The 18,975-nt window shown below is 43.1% G+C and overlaps 1 protein-coding gene across 4 annotated transcripts in view; it reads right to left on the bottom strand.

Moving 5' to 3' along the window:
• Positions 1-18,975, bottom strand: part of dock4b (dedicator of cytokinesis 4b) — a 162,497-nt gene that overhangs the window by 92,175 nt on the left and 51,347 nt on the right. For all 4 annotated transcript variants that reach the window (XM_072673179.1, XM_072673180.1, XM_072673182.1 and 1 more), the window contains exons 5-10: positions 18,328-18,424; positions 17,728-17,876; positions 15,657-15,741; positions 11,534-11,685; positions 470-551; positions 295-355 (exon numbers count right to left, since the gene is read on the bottom strand). In XM_072673179.1, the coding sequence (XP_072529280.1) occupies positions 295-355; positions 470-551; positions 11,534-11,685; positions 15,657-15,741; positions 17,728-17,876; positions 18,328-18,424 (626 nt within the window). The remainder of the gene's footprint in view (positions 1-294; positions 356-469; positions 552-11,533; positions 11,686-15,656; positions 15,742-17,727; positions 17,877-18,327; positions 18,425-18,975) is intronic.

Raw genomic sequence — 18,975 nt, 5'->3', positions numbered from 1 at the left:
GAGGTCTTCCTTGCCACTGTCACCGTTGGGGCTCACTGGGGGTCTTTGATCCTTCATGTCTTCTTATGTTATTTTTTTTTGTCTCTGTCTTTTACTAATGACTAATTATGTAAAGCTGCTTTGTGACGACAACAGTTGTAAAAAACGCTATACAAATAAATCTGACTTGACTTGAATTCCACGAAGGACTGATGCTGTTTTGAGAGCAAAGGCTTTACTGTAACTTGTACGACCTGCCAAGTAATAGATCTTGCCAGCAAAACAAGAGAAATACGCTGTTAACAGAACTCTTACCTATTCTAATGATGTGAACAACGATATAGACGTCCTTCCGCAGGTCACCGCTCCCCAAGTCCTACACAGAAACAACAGAGCGAGCTTTAATGAACACAGAGCGCTGTATCACCGCACAGAGCTTTCTCTTTGTGCAATTAGCTGGATTGTTTTGACACTCTCTCTTAACACTCACCACAAAAAGGGTACACTGTCTCTCTGTCTTCTCTGGAGACTTGGGCACTCCGTTCTTATTTAGCTTCACAAAGAACCTTTCACTGCAGGCGATGGAGGCGGGGGGGGGGAGAAAAGAGAGAGAGAATGAGAGACGCAGGGAAGAGGAGAACGAGACAATGAGGACCAATGAGGTGCCAAGCCTCCTCCACAAAGCATTCTGTTTTCAGGCGCTGGGATGGCATGTTCTTAAAAAGCCGGAGCACTAAAAGCACTCACTGGGATACGCTGCAGAAATGGTATCCTGGCAAGTGGAAGCAGCTTAAATGTAGGCCATTTATTGCCGTTGTCGCGCGAGTACCTTGTATCTCCAAAAGGACAACTTTACAGGAGGAGGAAAAACATGGCTTGACTTTTAATTGAAGTCGATGTAAAAAGATTTTAGTCCAAGTCATTTAGTCCAGGTCAAACCTGCTTGTGTTAAAAGTTGTTTAGGTCACTAAAATATTTTTTAGTTGATTTTAAAATATATGACTAATAAAAAACTTGATTTAGTTGATTTAGCTGAGTTTATGAACAGCTTTTCTCCTGTTGCTTGATGGAAGTCAAATTATATTATGGTGACATAACAGATACTGTCACTTCTTATGGTTTCTTAATTTATACAGGTATAAATGTTGTGTATATATATATATATATATATATACACACACACACACACACACATATATATATATATATATATATATATATATATATATATATATATATATATATATATAGTCTATAATGAACTATCTCCGAATATCCTGACAACACTCTAATAAGAAGAGACTGTATACATTCAATCCTTTCACATATATATTTTTTATATATAATTTTTATTTTGACACTGTTTGTTATTAATAGTGATTTTAATTTTAACACTGTTTGTATTAGTGACTTTCATTTCTTTGTATTAGGGACTTTTGGCATGGTCTGTTTTTTCACATGGATTAGGGACTTTTATTATGACAGTCTGGGTGTGATGTAGCGGTTCTGTCTCTCCTCTCCACAGTAAAGGTAGAGAATAGTGGAGTTGGTGGTTCTGAGCTCTACTCACTGGTGCAGTTCGGACCCCTTAGTCCGTCTGAGCGTCCCACTCCTCCCACTAACAGAACTCTGCTCTCCACACACACACCAGACTACATATATATATATATATATATATATATATATATATATATATATATATATATATATTATAAGATATATTATTTAATCATAATAATAGAGTAAATCAGAAATGTTACTGATGGGTCCAATAACGTACAGTTTCATTCACTACGACTGATAAAATATTCATTAAGCTAATGTCACACGTCCCGGAAAGGGTTGTTGAGCTGTCAAGAAACTGGCACACATGTCAAAAGCAAACAATGGCTTAAAAACAGGCGGGAGAAACAGATAACAGACGAGTGCAAATGTGGAGCTCTCTCAATTCCCATTCAAGATATTAATGAGCTCCCAGCCGCATCGCGATCGTCAGGATCTGAGGGAAAGGGAAAAGTCAGCGTACATAAGACATTAGAAATGTAGTGATTTCTGTAGTGCTTTCTGTAGACAGAGCTGTTCAAGCCCTGATTTCAATGTCGCGCTGCAGGGAGGCTGGTTCAGTAGACAGGACACACACACATGCACACACATGCACATGTGTTCACACACCCCCTCTTTCACCAAGCGACCACATAATCCAGTTACATGACTTTCACAGCAGACTAGTAAGATAGCAAAGGCTGCACTGTGTTCCAATCACTGTCGGATTCACTCGAACCTCAACGGCGCATCTCTCACGTACACCAGCACATAAATATATACACACTGAAATCTCATAAATCAGGGGCCCAGAGGGGGGGTGACCAGTGGGGTGGGCCGATATAGGTAGGCAACAGCCTATAGTGTTGTAAAAAAGGGCTGTGTAAGTAATACACTTCCCAATACACGAGTTACAATTCATTGTGTTTTGATATATTATGATAATACTGTTGGCAAGACAATTTACTGCAATTTTTTAAAATGACATTTTAGGAAAACTGTCATGGTATGAATAAATACCCTCTGCATAAATCTGAGTACAAGAAAAGTGGGATCTAGTGATCAGGGTTTAAGCACTACACAAAGTGAACCACAGCCTTGCACCAATCTTTACATCTAAGCTGTTAATTAAAAATCTATACTGTGTTTTATACATATATATATTATATTTTATATGTGCATATTAATCCATTAATATATATATTTCCTTACCCCTCTTATCTAATGCTTTAAAGGTCCATAGAACGTATTAATATTATTATCATTAGTAATAACGTCATATATTTCCATTGGTGTAAACTCACAGATTGGATATTTTTTCACATCGGCAACAAAGAAGAAAGGGAGAGGCAGTAGTTTTAGCTTTGAGCTTTTGTGTTACTGCTTCATTTGGACTGGTGACTTTAACTCGCCTTAGTTTGTATCAGTGACTTTTTTTGACACTGTCTGTTCATTAATTTTTATTAGTGACTCTTGAAACTCCCTGTTTGTTTCTATAAGTGACTTTTATTTTGACACTGTCTGTTTGTTATAATTAGTGACTATTATTTTGACACTGTTATTATTAGCGATTTTTAAGTTTGACACTGTTTATTATTATGACTTATTTTGACACTGTTATTTAGTGACTTTTATTTTGAAACTGTTTGTTATTATTGGTAACTTTTATTTTGACGCTGTCTGTTATTATTAGTGATTTTTATTTTGACACTGTTATTATTAGTGATTTTTATTTTGACGCTGTCTGTTATTATTAGTGATTTTTATTTTGACACTGTTATTATTAGTGATTTTTATTTTGACACTGTCTGTTTGTTATTATTAGTGACTATTATTTTGACACTGTTATTATTAGCGATTTTTAAGTTTGACACTGTTTATTATTAGTAACTTTTATTTTGACGCTGTCTGTTATTATTAGTGATTTTTATTTTGACACTGTTATTATTAGAGATTTTTATTTTGACACTGTCTGTTTGTTATAATTAGTGACTATTATTTTGACAATGTTATTATTAGTGATTTTTAATTTGACACTGTTTATTATTCTGACTTATTTTGACACTGTTTGTTATTTAGTGACTTCTATTTTGACAGTCTGTTATTATAGTAACTTTTATTTTGACACTGTTTGTATTAGTAACTTTTATTTTGACACGATTCATTTCTTTCTATTAGTTTCTATTAGAGTCTCCCGCTCCTCCCACTAACAGAACTCTGCTCTCCACCACTGCTCTCACACACCTGACTGATGGAGCTGCAGCCGCGAGGCCGTGCTCGGTGTGTCGGTCTTCTGGCTCTCGTGGCTCAGAGTTTACATGGTCAGAGTTTACCAACTAGCTGAATTATTACATGCCTAATGGCATTCACACACACACACACACACATTATCAGTGTGTATTATCAGACACACACACTATAACATGTAACACCCATATGGTCACACACAGCGGGACAGTCTTTCTCACATGCACCACTCACACACACATACAGACATGTCAACACACACACTTGTGCTAATTAACTAGGCATTGTTGAATTCCCAGCTTTCAATTAAGCTCATAAGCATGTGTGTGTGTGTGAGTCCGGTGAGTGAGCGTCAGGCTGTGCAGAAGAGCGCGCCGCCACTGGAGGCTTCTTATCAGCCGTCATCAGCAGCCTCATTTCCATCACTGAAACGCACACTCCCCCTGCGCTTCTGCCACAGCCTGATACTTCCTCGCTGGATGTGTGTGATTGTCATGCGAGGCGAAGTGACCCCGGTGGGCACGGCTGGATAAATGAACCGCACCGCGAAGCGATCTGTGCACGGGGGGCTGGTTATATTAACCATCCCACAAAACATCCCCCCGGGAACACAGAGAGGCCAAGTCATTACCCCAAAGGCTGTCACTCACCAGCGCCCATCATACCCCGGCACTGTCTCAAGACTGATACTTCTTTACAGCACCTTAAAGAACCGGCTGCCAGCAGGAGAACGGATCTACGGACACTACTCGTACACGTCCAGAGGTCTGAGGTAGGGATGGCTAGATCTGAGCTTCCTTTTTAGTGAAGTGAATCAGGCTCCTCGGGGCCCCCAGTGTAAATGTGCAGAGCATGTCTTATGAGGATCTACCCTAGTCTAGTACCCTACTTTGCCTTGGCAAACTGAATTTGCTGAATTTCACCAGTATTGCCCTCCTCTCCATGTGGAATGGGGGGTCCTGAAAGTGGGTCAGGCTTACGTCAGCATACCCCTGACCAATCATAAGGCTCTCTCTAAGTCTGTGCAACCTGGAGAACTAAAGCTAAAGCTAAACCTGGCGAGTCTAGCCACGCCTCCCTCCCGTCCTGCGCCAGTCACCCCCGGAATTTAGCAGGTTGGGAGGTTGGGAGGGATGGGGGATCCCAACGCAGCACCATAGCTGGGGAAATCCGTGGCCTGACGCCCACCTGTACCCCACCCATACCCACACCATGCGTTCTTCTACAGCATAGATCACCCTTGAATTCCTCAAAACATCATTTTTTAAAACATAAGACCCTTTTCTTTGCACCAGAACCGATATTCAGCTTCATGCAATAGAAACCGAGATAAAAACAGGCCTCTCTTCCTCAGAGCCGCCCACTAACGCCCGCATACGCAGCAGCGCTCAGACATGCACGCTCACACACCTGCCTTTCCCCTGCTGTGCCCTATATGAGAGGGCAGAGGCCCCACCGTTTAATCTTCCTATGGATGGAGAGCATGTGAATTGCTTCCTCCTCTTCCCCCTGTGCAAATCCCAGCATGCAGACACACACACTGCTGTGCTGGAGAGACATGAGAGGACTGGAGCGTTCTCTTATAGCCCAGAGGAGACAAGAGGCAGGACAGTAGGGGCTGGGCAGATCATTGATTTTCTTTCTGACACAATACAGAGTCACGACAGCAAACTTCTTCTGCACATCAAAACGGGAGCCTGGTGATTTCTGGCGACTCAAACAGGGTTTATATGAGAACTGCATAGCTGCTGGTCACTGCTGGTCACTGTCAGAACTAAACCTAAATAGTAACCTTCTGAAAAAAGGCTGAAGAGTTAGGCTAGGCTATGCGCCAACTGTGATCCACTGAGGTGCTGTAACACAGCCAGTAAAGGCAAAGCTCATGGCTGTTGTTGTTCTCTTTATCTTCACAAGCCCTCCATAAAAAGGAAAACCATGTGTTTAATTCAAAGGCAAAATAACAGGGTGGTAAATACACTCGCTAAACCGCATCTGACCAATTTAACCCCAACCAAAGTCACACTCTCACTATTTATACATCAAATGACCACAAAAACATTAAGCATATGAATTCAACAGCACCTTTAATGTCCTCACGTTTGATGTGTGTTGTTATTGTAAAATTATTTAACAATACAAGTTCAATACTTATGCAATCATCCGCTTTTTTCGCTTTTTCCTGGTTTCCTGGTTTCACTTTATTTATTATTTATAAATCATAAAGGTGGCTAGAGGAGACCGATTTTTGCTTTATGATAATTTCTCATTAGAATATCTTAGTTTCAGGTAGAGTTTTGCGGCTCAGTCAGTAAAACATCACCTCCATACTCCAGCTTCAACTACTTTTTAGCAGATAAGTGGCTGCATTAAGTGAGGTAGGAGAGGAAGCACGCTGAACACAGCTGTATGTGTGTGTGAGGGAGAATAATAGAAGTAATAGACCTTCAGAATTCAACAGTATCAACGCCATGTTTACATCGCTAAATAAAAAGCACTAACATGTCTCTAGACTCTGTAAAAAAATAAGTGAATAAGAGTGAATAAGGCTTCTGAGTGGCTCCACATTTCACTTAAGCCATGCCTCTTTCCCATCAGCAGCCGGAGTCTGAGAGAGCACAATTGGCCATGCACCATTCTCCGGGTGGGTAGATGGCGCTCTCTCCCCTCATCACTCATAAAGGGATGTTGGTTGGCATAGGTGGCTGGGGTGGAGCTGGGGACCCGGCGTTTTCATCTGTGCAAGTCCTTACCCTCCTAGTGTCGGGAGCATTGCTAGTCCTGGAGCGGGGGCTACGAACGGGTGGGTTTACTGGTAGCACCAGATTGGAAGAAAAAAAAGGCTATAAATAAATAAATAAATAAATAAATAAATAAATAAATAAATAAAATAGTGAATTATGTAAGGAAGTTGGGGCCTTGGTAAAATGATTCATTTGCATTAAAATTAATGTACATATTAAAGTTTACAGATCAACGCACAGGTCAATACACTGCTTCTGAGAGCTGAAAGAAGAGGAAAGATACAAGATACAGGAAACAGATGGACAGTCCCAGTCTGAATACACCCACACAAGAGGCTCGTCTTTAATTCTGACCAGTTTCCACATTTCTTTGGCTTAAAGAGGCTTTAATAATACCGACTCTTTACTGTGTACTGGTCTTGTCGACGAATTCCAAGGTGTTTCAATAAAAATATCTTTGTAACTAAAGAAAACAAAAGTCCATTCGACTCAAAAGCCAAACTTTTGACTGATAATGAATGCAGCTGAATCTCCAGCAGCTGCCAAACTTGAACTCAAGTAAGTCTGGCGGTGGCTGCGGCGGGCGGGGAGAGAGAGTGCGAGCCGTGGCACCATCTGGGCCCCAAACGCACACCTCTCGCTACAGCAGAGACAATAATTAGCTGGAGGCCAGCCAGTCAAGCAGCCAGGCAAAACAGCCCTGGAAGAAGGCCATTAGCAGATTCTCCTTCAAGACAACAGCAGGGACAGATACAAACACCAAAATACAGGCAGTGAGGGAAAACACGCAGGCGGGGAGGAGAGCAAGGGCAGCCGAGTCGCTCTGCTAAGCCTGCTGGAGTCGGTAATTAACCATAGAGGGGAGAGATAAACCCACACACACACACACACACACACACACCGCCCCTCACTACCAACCGGAGTGATGCAACAGCTCGCTCCCCTTTTTCCAAGGTGAGTATGAATCCGGAGGTTTCTGAGAAGCTAGAAGTGTAGAAGCTACACTACATGTCCAAATGTTTGTGGACACCCCTTCTAATGAATGCATTCGGCTACTTTAAGTGTCACCTATTGCTGATACAGATGAGCAGATGCACACGTGCACAGCTTGTCAAGTCCCTGTAGAGAAGTACTGCCAATACATTAAGACTATCTGGCGCAGATTACATGAAGCTATTGGCACCATGCTGCCTAATGCCAGGCGTGGGCTACAGAGGGGTATAAAGCCCCCCAGCATTGAGCTGTGAAGCAGTGCAAGAGCTGTGATTTCTGGAATGATGGATAGCAGTGCGCCATCCAATACATCCAATAAGGGGGGGGTGGTGATCATCCAACATCCTGACCTCACTAATGTTCTTGTTGCTGAATGCAATCAAACCCACCCCCCAAAACCTTTGTTTTTTTAAAGGTATTACTGCTGTCCAATGAAAAACATGTATCTCCATTTTTTCCCGTTTTCAGTTTTCTCCATGGTTTGAACTCTGTAGCTGCTTCTATACACTGTGTAAGTAATTCTGGATGAATGGGCCAATAGAAATGCTCTACATTCACACTCATTGGACAGCGACCATATGGACATTTGCTCTGCTCTTGGTCTGAACTTGCTAGGACGGCCTGATCTGGCCATGCTGGTCGGCCCTTCATTCAGTCAGTCAGTCAGTTACTCAGCCAATCAGGAGGCGAAATTGCCTGCTAGGTAGTCCAGCAAAAGTTATTACAGTTCTTATTATGGGATTTTAAAGAAATGCTAGGCTACGCTAGGCTATGCAACTACTGCAAGCAATCACTGTAATGTAAACCAGCCACTGATAACAGTTGGCTTATTTGTTCAGGAGCCCACCATATAAGGAAAACCAGAGTGTTTCATTCTGAGGCAAAATAACAGGGTGGTAAATAGGCTTGAAAAACCACAAGTATTTTTTCACCCCAAGCAAAATCACATACTTGCTATTTATGCATCAAATGACAGCATTAAATACTCAATAAATACCTTCTACTACTCCAGTCCTCATAACATGTGGTAAAGGTGGTGGGACGTGGTTTCTGACGTATGTTTAGATTTAGGGCCTTTGGAAGACGTTCTTTATCCAATGCCCTTTCCAGTGCCCACAGACTCTGGTCTGGTCAGGGAACTGGACCCCAGCGTGGGCCTGTAATATGACTCACTATGTTATTTCTATGGCAACTATGATTATGACTATGACTTGTAGATGATTTAGCGGATGGTGGAACGGTGGCTGATTCTGACTAGTTCTGAGACCTTTTCAAACACCACTTTCCAGACTCCTCTGCATCTACACACTTCTTTCTGAAGACTCAGAGAGCTCTATGGATCTGGCCATGGTGGTGATCTTCACCACTCACTTCAACCATCAAGAGCAGAGCAGACTAAACGTCTGAGGTTTAAATAAGACTCTAAGACTCCTCCAGAATAATCCTCTCCAAACATGTTCTGATCATCTGCAGCTGATGTTCTGCACTGGATTCTGATTTTAGACATTTGAAGGAGTAATTAATGTGGGGTATCTTAACTTATATTATATTATATGATTATTATTATATTACATAATAAGTGTCCATATGTCAAAAAGACTCATTTTCATGGGGTTTTCATGGAAAATCCTATCCTTTACACATGACTTTATTAGCTGCATTATATTAATTATGAGTACATTAACCTCGAAGCTCTGGGACCTAGCAGATTTACTGCATTTGGGGTTAGGAGAGCGTTGTGTCACTTTTTCCCAAAATGATTCCTGTTCACAGTTCCTGTTCCAAACTCCAATTACTAAATGTGGTGCTGCTCTGAAAAGGGCAAGGAAATTGCAAATGGACCCAAAGTGCACCCGTTCTCCAGACATGGAAACGCACAGCTAGCCAAGCCAGTAAGTGTGTGCTTGAAGCTGAGCAGCTGTGAGAGATCCATCTAGCCTCCATCACTATCCTGAGATTTGGAGGCGTGATGCAGAATCTCTGCTTTTTAATGAGCCCTTTTTGCCTGCAAAAAGGCTTTTCAAATACACACATGCATACGCGCACACACACACACACACACACACACACACACCGAGTGAACTAAGCCACCGGTGAATTTAGCTGCAAGCCAGTGTATGAAAATAGCACGGCACCGTCACTCCTGTAGAATACTTAGAGATGTCAATCTTCAGGGAGGGATGTCAGGGTGCTTGTCTAGGGATCGAGAGCTCACCACCTGAGAACACGGCAGTGACCACAGCATGTGGCACCTATTGGCTCCTAAACTTGGCTATAGAAGACTGTATATTTGGCACTGTTGCCTCACACTTCCCTTGAACCCTGCAACATAACACTGACATAACCATGCCATAAACATGTTACCAGTAACGGTAACATAACTAGAAAGCAAGTAAGCACCATAACATTAGCACCACCTGTCTAATATTGAGTAGGTCACCCTTGAGCAGACACAACAGATCTGACCGTTCAAGGCATGGAGACCTCAAAAAAATATATATGGGTACCATTAGCAGCTGATCCTTTAAATGCTGTAAAATGTGAGGTGGGCCCCCCACTTTTGGAAGGTGCTGATCACTGCATCATGGGAACGCCCCACAAGACCTTGGCCCAGATTCTTACACTCGCCCATTTCTCCTTCTTTTTACATCTTCATCAACTTCAAGAACTGCCTGTTCACTTGCTGCCTAATATGTAGATCCCACCACTTGACAGATGAAGCCCCTGTAGATGAAGATAGTCAATGTTTTTCATTTTACTTGGTACTAATGTTATGGCCTCATAACACGTGGTAAAGGTGGTGGGACGTGGTTTCTGACGTATGTTTAGATTTAGGGCCTTTGGAAGACGTTCTTTTTTCAATGCCCTTTCCAGTGCCCACAGACTCTGGTCTGGTCAGGGAACTGGACCCCAGCGTGGGCCTGTAATATGACTCACTATGTTATTTCTATGGCAACTATGATTTCTGATTTCCTATTTCTGATAACTAAGCAAGTTGGTGGTAACCCATAAAAAAAAACTGACTGGAAAAAGGAACCGAGTATGATTCATTGTCTCATAATGAGCCATTACTAAACGATACAACGGCAGCAGGTAGGAGATTAGCGCTCACGCAGTACTTCTCAATGTTTCACACAAATCGTAATGGAGAAGCCATTTCTACATTCTGCTTAATAAATGAATCAGCATTAATTATCACGCTCATTACAGGAGACGTACATTACTATGACCATCTGGTCTGTTAAACGTCTGCCTGGTTTCATAGTGACCACGTTAACAGAAGTGCCTGATCTGAAGGAATACCGTCTCCGCTGCACTGATCGCTACACTAGTCTCACAGGCTGAGGTGGGATCCACGCTCCTTGATGTGTCTCTCGAAACGCTCAAGAGGAAATGAAAGAAGCGTTTCAGCTCAAGCCTTTCCTCGTCACTCCCACATTTCGACACTCCTGACACGGAAACAAAACTAAAAGAGCAGTGAAACCATTCGTACACTGACATCACACTCAATTTCAGAACTTTCGCTGCAAATTCAGCAGCCATTCCACATTGGACTTACTTGGTCTTGCTAAATAACACAGTGACTGATTACAGAGCATGTCCAATAGTTGATTACAGACCCAAAAGTTCTACAAGCTCACATTTTTTTCACTTCTGCATCTCACTTTAGTCAACAATACAAATGAATAATATATGCGCTACATGGACAAAAGTATTGGGACACTTGCTCACTTTTTTTCCATTGTTTCTTTCAAAATCCAATGTATTAAAGAGTTTATCCTGCTTTTGCTGGAGTAACTGTCTTGACTGTTGAGAAGAAGGCTTTTTACTAGATTTTGGAGGAACACTGCTGTAAGGATTTGATTGCATTCAGCGACAAGAGCCTTACTGATGTCAGCATGTTGGATGATCACCATCCCAGCTCGTCTGCAACTCCCCAGCTGGTACTGGATGGAGCACCATCATAAGGCTTTATTGGCTCAAATAGCGTTTTCCAGACTGTAGTACTTGCTGATTGGTTAGTGGCTCACCTGAGCGGTCTGCTCTCTCTGCTGTCATAGATGTAGAAGAAGACCTCCAGCTCCTCGCCCAAGTTGGAGCTCATCAGGCTCTTCATGTGGACAAACAGGTGATGCGTACTGGCAGGGACCGGCGTCTCCTTTTTACGATGTCGATGTTCCATCTGGTGTACACAGAGAGTGACAGACAGACAGACAGACAGACAGAACACAAGCGTTAACAATCCCACCAGCCTTCCGATTCTCATAAGCTATTCTGGTTTAACAAGGCCAAATATCACCGGCCAGCCACTGTTTACTCTGCCAACCACACGGCCTGATGGCATCCCAGGGAGTTTGGTCGGTCTGGAGAGAAAGCTAACAATGTATGCAAACACATTTAGATCTCTGTCTCTCTCCGATACCCACAAACGCAGGGGGGCCAAAAGTCCCTGCATGTTTTTCGTCCGAAATTGTATTGAATATTCCATTTGAATCCAGAGGCACAGTATTCCCAGCATGAGCCCTTTATAGTTGGCTAAATCTAATTTGTTTCACTTAACATGCCTCTCGGTTGTTTCGACACAGGAGGCCTGAATGTCAAATGTGCTCACACACACACACACACACACACACTGTCTGCATACATGATTATCTGGACTAGGGCTGTCAGGACATCGGAATTTTGATACTGATCCAAATGTGATATCCTAGTGATGGGTCCACCAGTGGGTCCAAAGTGTTATTACAAACCCACCAGCTTGTCCAGAAGTCCCTGTAGTTACTGAGTAATACAAGACACAGATTTAACCCATCCGTGCAGTGAAAACACACACACAAACACACACACATACACACTAGTGATCATGAGCCATGAGCACACATGCCGGGAGTGGTGCCCGGGGAGCAGAGAGGGTGAAGGGCCACGGTCAAGGGGAAGCCCCAGGTATCGAACCACAACCCGGTCATCATGCAGGAGTGGGTCAGCAGATGTTTCTCCTGCACTGTAAGACAATGATTGACGGCATCTCAAGTAATTTAGCTCCTACTAATTCTTCTGTACTTATTAGGTATTCAACACGTAGTAATTAGCACCTAATAATGTAGTGCCAACTAATTATTCATTACCTACTAATTACTCAGTACCAACTAATAATTCAGTACTACTAATTATTCATCACTTACTAATTACTCAGTACCTCAGTTTTAGTTCATTTCTATTAAATATTCAGTACTTACAAATAAATCAGTACCAGCTTTTATTATTATTATTATTATTATCACAATTATTCTGTACCAACTAATTATTCAATACTAATTACTAATTAGTCAACAAGTAGTAATTACATTTACATTACATTACATTTACAGCATTTAGCTGACGCTCTTACCCAGAGCGACTTACAAGTTAATCGTATTACAGAGGAGAGCCAATGTAGTGTTAGGAGTCTTGCCCAAGGACTCTTATTGGTGTAGCGCAGCACCAGACAGCACCCAGACTGGGAATCGAACCCCAGTCTTCCACGTGGTGAGGTAGCTCACTAGCAGGTAGTGGTATTATCCGTTGCGCCACACCAACCAACTAATTATTTCATTTCTATTAAATATTCAGTACCTATAAATTAATCAGTACCAACTAATTACTCTGTACCTACAAATAATTCACTATAAATGATTCCCTCAGTACATACTAATTATTCAATTTGTAGTAATTAATGTCCACTAATTTAGAACCTACAAATTATTCACAACCAATTAAATACTCAGTACCTTCTGATTAATCATCAAGTAGTAATTAAGTATATATTCAGTATCTACTTGTAGTTCAATAGAAACTGTTAACCTATTAATTAGTCAGTGTAATTATTTGGTACTTACTAATTATTCTGTACCTACGAATGATTCAAAAGTTGAATTATTTAGTACTAACTATTCAGCATGTACTTATTATCCAGTAAGATGACTTATCCAGTACTAATTATTCCAAATCTACTAATTACTAACTATTCAGTACCTAATTATTCAATAAGTACTAATTATCCAGTACCTACTACTACTACCACCACCTACCTTTATGTTATGTAAAGTATGCGCCACATAGAGGTGTCTCTTTAGTTATTAAAGGTTAAAGTAAAGCGCCCCCAATACACACCTCCAGCTGATGACGTCACAGTGTGATGCACTTTACAGGCAAGTAGAGCCACGCAAACACACCACAGCTTCATTCTGGTGTGTGTGTGTGTGTGTGTGTGTACAGAAACAGTAATGGCTAGCTTTGAATCATTCAGCCAAGAACATAGCCCCCTACTTCTCCAGATGGCCTCAGAGAGAGATGCCAACATGCAGCTCCACTGACTATTCCTTCCGCTACCGTACAGAGAGAGAGAGAGAGAGAGAGAGTGAGAGAGAGATGGAGAGGGAGAGAGAGAGAGGGAGAGGGTGAGAGAGAGAGAGAGAGAGGAGGAGAAGGAGGGGGGGAAAGAGAGAGAGAGAGGGAGAGAGAGAGAGAGAGAGAGAGAGAGAGAGAGAGAGAGAGAGAGAGAGAGAGAGCAAGAAGGGAAGAGTGAGAGACAGAGAGAGGTGAAGAAGCAGTGGGAGACGCTGGAATTCCACCTCCCTCCAGAAGCTCCACCCAGGCAGGCCTCCTTAAACCTCTTACTTTCTCTCCATAATCACTGCACGAACACACACACACACACACACACACACACACACACACACACACACACACACACACACTCAATCAGTGTCTCCATAATCAGTGACCTGCAGTGTCTATCAACCGTGAAAACGCCTCCGAGAAAGAACCTCTAAAAGTTCTAGAAAAGGATGTGAAACTATGTTGACATATTTTATGATGTGAAACCTCTCGCCAACTTCTTTCCCATGTTGTATCTTCCTTCCTCTCTCTCTCTCTCTCTCTCTCTCTCTCTCTCACTCACACACACACACACACAGTAATTCCTCAGCGGCTAATTAAAGCGCGTGTGGGCAGAGTGTGTGACCTGCTTTAGTCCTGTGCCATTCATCACACTGTACTGAGCGTGTGCCACTGTTAATGAGCCCAGTCTAAACACAGTTGTTGAGAGTTACGCCCTGGAAGAGAACACACACACACACACTCACACACTGGTCAGCCATAACATTAGCACCACTACATTAGGTAAAGCTAAAACACTGACGAACACTGATCCATCTGTAATGGATAGATGACTGGGTCAGAACGTCTCCAAAACTTCAGGCAGGTCTTGTGGGGAGTTACCGGTATGCAGTGGTCAGTACCTAGCAAATGTGCTCCAGGAAAGGACAACCAGTGAACCATGGGCACCTAGGGCTCACTGATGCGATCCACGGAGGCCCATTAGAGATGCTCAACCCTGCAGTTAATCGACTGAATTTCGAGGCTTAGTCTAGTGTTATTTAAAGCAGCATTATGCAAAAATTGGCATTTGTTGCTCCTGTGCTCCCCTACAGCCAGAATTGTCACGCTTTTTTATAAGCCAGCCCTTACATGCATTTATGGACAAGCTGAGAGATCCAGAATAGATCCAGATAAAGGAGCATGTGGGCCGAGGCTGAACTTTGCATTAGCTTTGATTCAGTAAAGTAAAGTGTGCAGGGGACGGGCACTTCAGGACCCAGCCTGAGGAACACTGCTGTACAGGCCTGCGCTCATGCCTGTGGTGGTAGTGAGTGATTGGGATGGATAGACACATAGATTATGCAGTAACTGTAAGTGCAAACAGCAGAGGTGCAGGACACTTCGGGTCACATTCAGCACACAAGACGCGCTCCTTTAACAAGCTCCAAGCAACTTAATTACACCACACCAGAGATTCCCCGCTGTCAGCAAGGATCCCGCCCCCGCTGGTTGACTCCTGCATCCGTGACCGCTGTAATTGTCTTTGTTTTATGTTGCCACTTTGTCGCAGAATTACTGTCATTTACTGCAGCCTGGTAATGGAGACACATTAGGCTTTCTTCCGCAGCCTCTCTTGTTCAGCGGAAAGGGATTAAGTGGTTAAATTACGCTCGGAGAAAGCAAAGCCGGCTCTGGAGAAGCAGCCCCCAAGGCTGCGGAGGAGGATGCGGTTGCTATGGCAATGTGGCGGCGTCACCCTGGGGGAGGGAGATTGTGGAATGCAAAACAACGTACCAGTCTGTAGAGCTCGGTGGCGCTGATGTCGTCGGGGTCCACCATGCTGAACTCTTTCCGAGGGACCAGGTCCAGACCCAGCTGCCTAGAAGAGCAAACACACACACACACACACACACACACACACTTACATTAGCACTTCTCGAGATAACAGATTAACAGAAGTTCATAAATGATGCATCAAGTAGAGAAAGATAGGAAAAGTGAGGGAAGGGGAAAAGAGGAAAAGTGAGGGAAGAGGAAAAGTGAGGGAAGGGGAAAGGAGGAAAAGTGAGGGAAGAGGAAAAGTGAGGGAAGAGGAAAAGAGGAAAAGTGAGGGAAGAGGAAAAGTGAGGGAAGAGGAAAAGAGGAAAAGTGAGGGAAGAGGAAAGGAGGAAAAGTGAGGGAAGAGGAAAAGAGGAAAAGTGAGGGAAGAGGAAAAGAGGAAAAGTGAGGGAAGAGGAAAAGGAGAAAAGTGAGGGAAGAGGAAAGGAGGAAAAGTGAGGGAAGAGGAAAAGTAAGGGGAAGAGGAAAGGAGGAAAAGTGAGGGAAGAGGAAAAGTGAGGGAAGAGGAAAAGAGGAAAGGAGAAAAGTGATGGAAGAGGAAAGGAGGAAAAGTGAGGGAAGAGGAAAAGTGAGGGAAGAGAAAAGGAGGAAAAGTGAGGGAAGAGGAAAAGTGAGGGAAGAGGAAAAGGAGAAAAGTGAGGGAAGAGGAAAAGTGAGGGAAGAGGAAATGAGGAAAAGTGAGGGAAGAGGAAAAGGAGAAAAGTGAGGGAAGAGGAAAAGTGAGGGAAGAGAAAAGGGGAAAAGTGAGGGAAGAGGAAAAGAGGAAAGGAGAAAAGTGATGGAAGAGGAAAGGAGGAAAAGTGAGGGAAGAGGAAAAGAGGAAAGGAGAAAAGTGATGGAAGAGGAAAGGAGGAAAAGTGAGGGAATAGGAAAAGAGGAAAAGTGAGGGAAGAGGAAAAGAGGAAAAGGAAGAGGAAGAGGAAAGGAGGAAAAGTGAGGGAAGAGGAAAAGTGAGGGAAGAGGAAAGGAGGAAAAGTGAGGGAAGAGGAAAAGTGAGGGAAGAGGAAAAGGAGAAAAGTGAGGGAAGAGGAAAAGTGAGGGAAGAGGAAATGAGGAAAAGTGAGGGAAGAGGAAAAGGAGAAAAGTGAGGGAAGAGGAAAAGTGAGGGAAGAGAAAAGGGGAAAAGTGAGGGAAGAGGAAAAGAGGAAAGGAGAAAAGTGAGGGAAGAGGAAAAGAGGAAAGGAGAAAAGTGATGGAAGAGGAAAGGAGGAAAAGTGAGGGAATAGGAAAAGAGGAAAAGTGAGGGAAGAGGAAAAGAGGAAAAGGAAGATGAAGAGGAAAGGAGGAAAAGTGAGGGAAGAGGAAAAGTGAGGGAAGAGGAAAAGAGGAAAAGGAAGATGAAGAGGAAAGGAGGAAAAGTGAGGGAAGAGGAAAAGTGAGGGAAGAGGAAAAGGAGAAAAGTGAGGGAAGAGGAAAAGTGAGGGAAGAGGAAATGAGGAAAAGTGAGGGAAGAGGAAAAGGAGAAAAGTGAGGGAAGAGGAAAAGTGAGGGAAGAGAAAAGGGGAAAAGTGAGGGAAGAGGAAAGGAGGAAAAGAGAGGGAAGAGAAAAAGAGAGGGAAGAGAAAAAGAGAGGGAAGAGGAAAGATTAGGTGAGGGAAGAGGAAAAGGAGAAAAGAGAGGGAAGAGGAAAAGAGGGAAGAGGAAAAGAGGAAAGGTGAGGGAGGAGGAAAAGTGAGGGAAGAGGAAAGATTAGGTGAGGGAAGAGGAAAAGAGGAAAAGTGAGGGAAGAGGAAATATGAGGGAAGAGGAAAAGAGGGAAAGTGAGGGAAGAGGAAAAGTGAGGGAAGAGGAAAAGAGGAAAAGTGAGGGAAGAGGAAAAGTGAGGGAAGGCAGAAGGAAGGGAAGTGAGGGTGGGAGGGAGGAAAGAAAGAAAGAAGAAACAAAGAAAAGGGAGGGAGGAAACAAGTGAGGGAGAAAGGAAGTAGGGAAGAAAGGAAAGAAGAAAAGTGAGTGAGTGAGGAAGGAGACAAGAAGGAAGGACATAAGGAAAGTGAGTTAGTGAAGAAGGAAGGGAAGAAAGACGCACTCGTTTCCCCAGTCCAGACGGGCAGTGATGTGCTGTTTGACATCCCTCATGCGGTCGTGGGTCAGGGAGCCCAACAGAACCTGCTGCCGCAGATCCAAGATCTCATTCATGACATGCCACAGCCTGTGGAACAGATCCCCCTCGTTCTTCTGCAGAGATATGCCCAGAGAACAGCATGTTAAAGTGACAAAAGTATTGGGACACCTGCTCATTCTTTGTTTCTTTTAAATCAAGAGTATTACAAAAATAAACTGTCTCTACTGTCCAGGGAAGGCCTGTCTGTAGCATTGCTGTGAGGATTTGATTGGATTTAGCAATATGAATGGTAGTGAGGTCAGGATGATGGATGATGATCACCACCCCACCTCATCATCCCCAACACATCCCAAAAAGTACTGGATGGAGCTCCACCATCATTCCAGTGAACACAGTTCTTCCACTGCTCCACAGCTCAACACTGGGGGGCTTAATACCCCTCTATTAGCCCTCGCCTGGCTTTAGGCAGCATGGTGCCTAATGCGATAGGTTTGATGGTGCCGATCTTATTTATGTTATTATTGGCTTCACTGATGAGGCCGTGGCTGATATTCTGATACTTACTACGTAGAGCTGCTTCCACATGGTGCCCCAGTCCCGCAAGGTGGACGTCATCTCTGTGATGACAGTGTCTTCTTTGGGTACCACCGTCTCAAACTGCCTGTGGAGCAAAAGAGGGAGAGCACCAAGTCAGCCAAAAGTGCTAGAACAGTGTTCTAGATATCATAAGAATTCATGCAACTGAATATTAAAGGGCCCATATCAGGAAAAACCAAGCTTTATTACTTGTGATGTCACAGAAATCAACACATTTACATATATATGTCTATCAAGTCTACAGCAGTTTAGCTCCACCCACAATAAGGGTTTCAGCCCAGACTACCTCTTAAATAAGACCAGCACAGGGCAGCCAATCAGAACAAATTGGCCATGCTAGAAACAGCCCTGTGAGAATATTAAAGGGTCTATATTAAGAAAAACATCACATGCATATATACATATTTACATATATATAATCAACAGCAGTTTTGCTCCACCTATTCAAGACTTCTTCTTGAATATGGCACAGTAAGGGGCAGCCAATTAGAACAGAGAGTATTTACATACATCAGTCTTAAAGGCACAGTAACAAATTAGCCAAAGTGCTAGAACTGTTAAGCTCCACCCACTCATGCTGATGTCATCGGGAGGATGTCAACACAGACTTCTTAA

The sequence above is a fragment of the Salminus brasiliensis genome, chromosome 2 (genome assembly GCF_030463535.1).
Source record: "Salminus brasiliensis chromosome 2, fSalBra1.hap2, whole genome shotgun sequence".
NCBI classification, from domain to species: Eukaryota; Metazoa; Chordata; class Actinopteri; order Characiformes; family Bryconidae; genus Salminus; species Salminus brasiliensis.
This window is presented reverse-complemented; position numbering and strand designations above follow the sequence as displayed.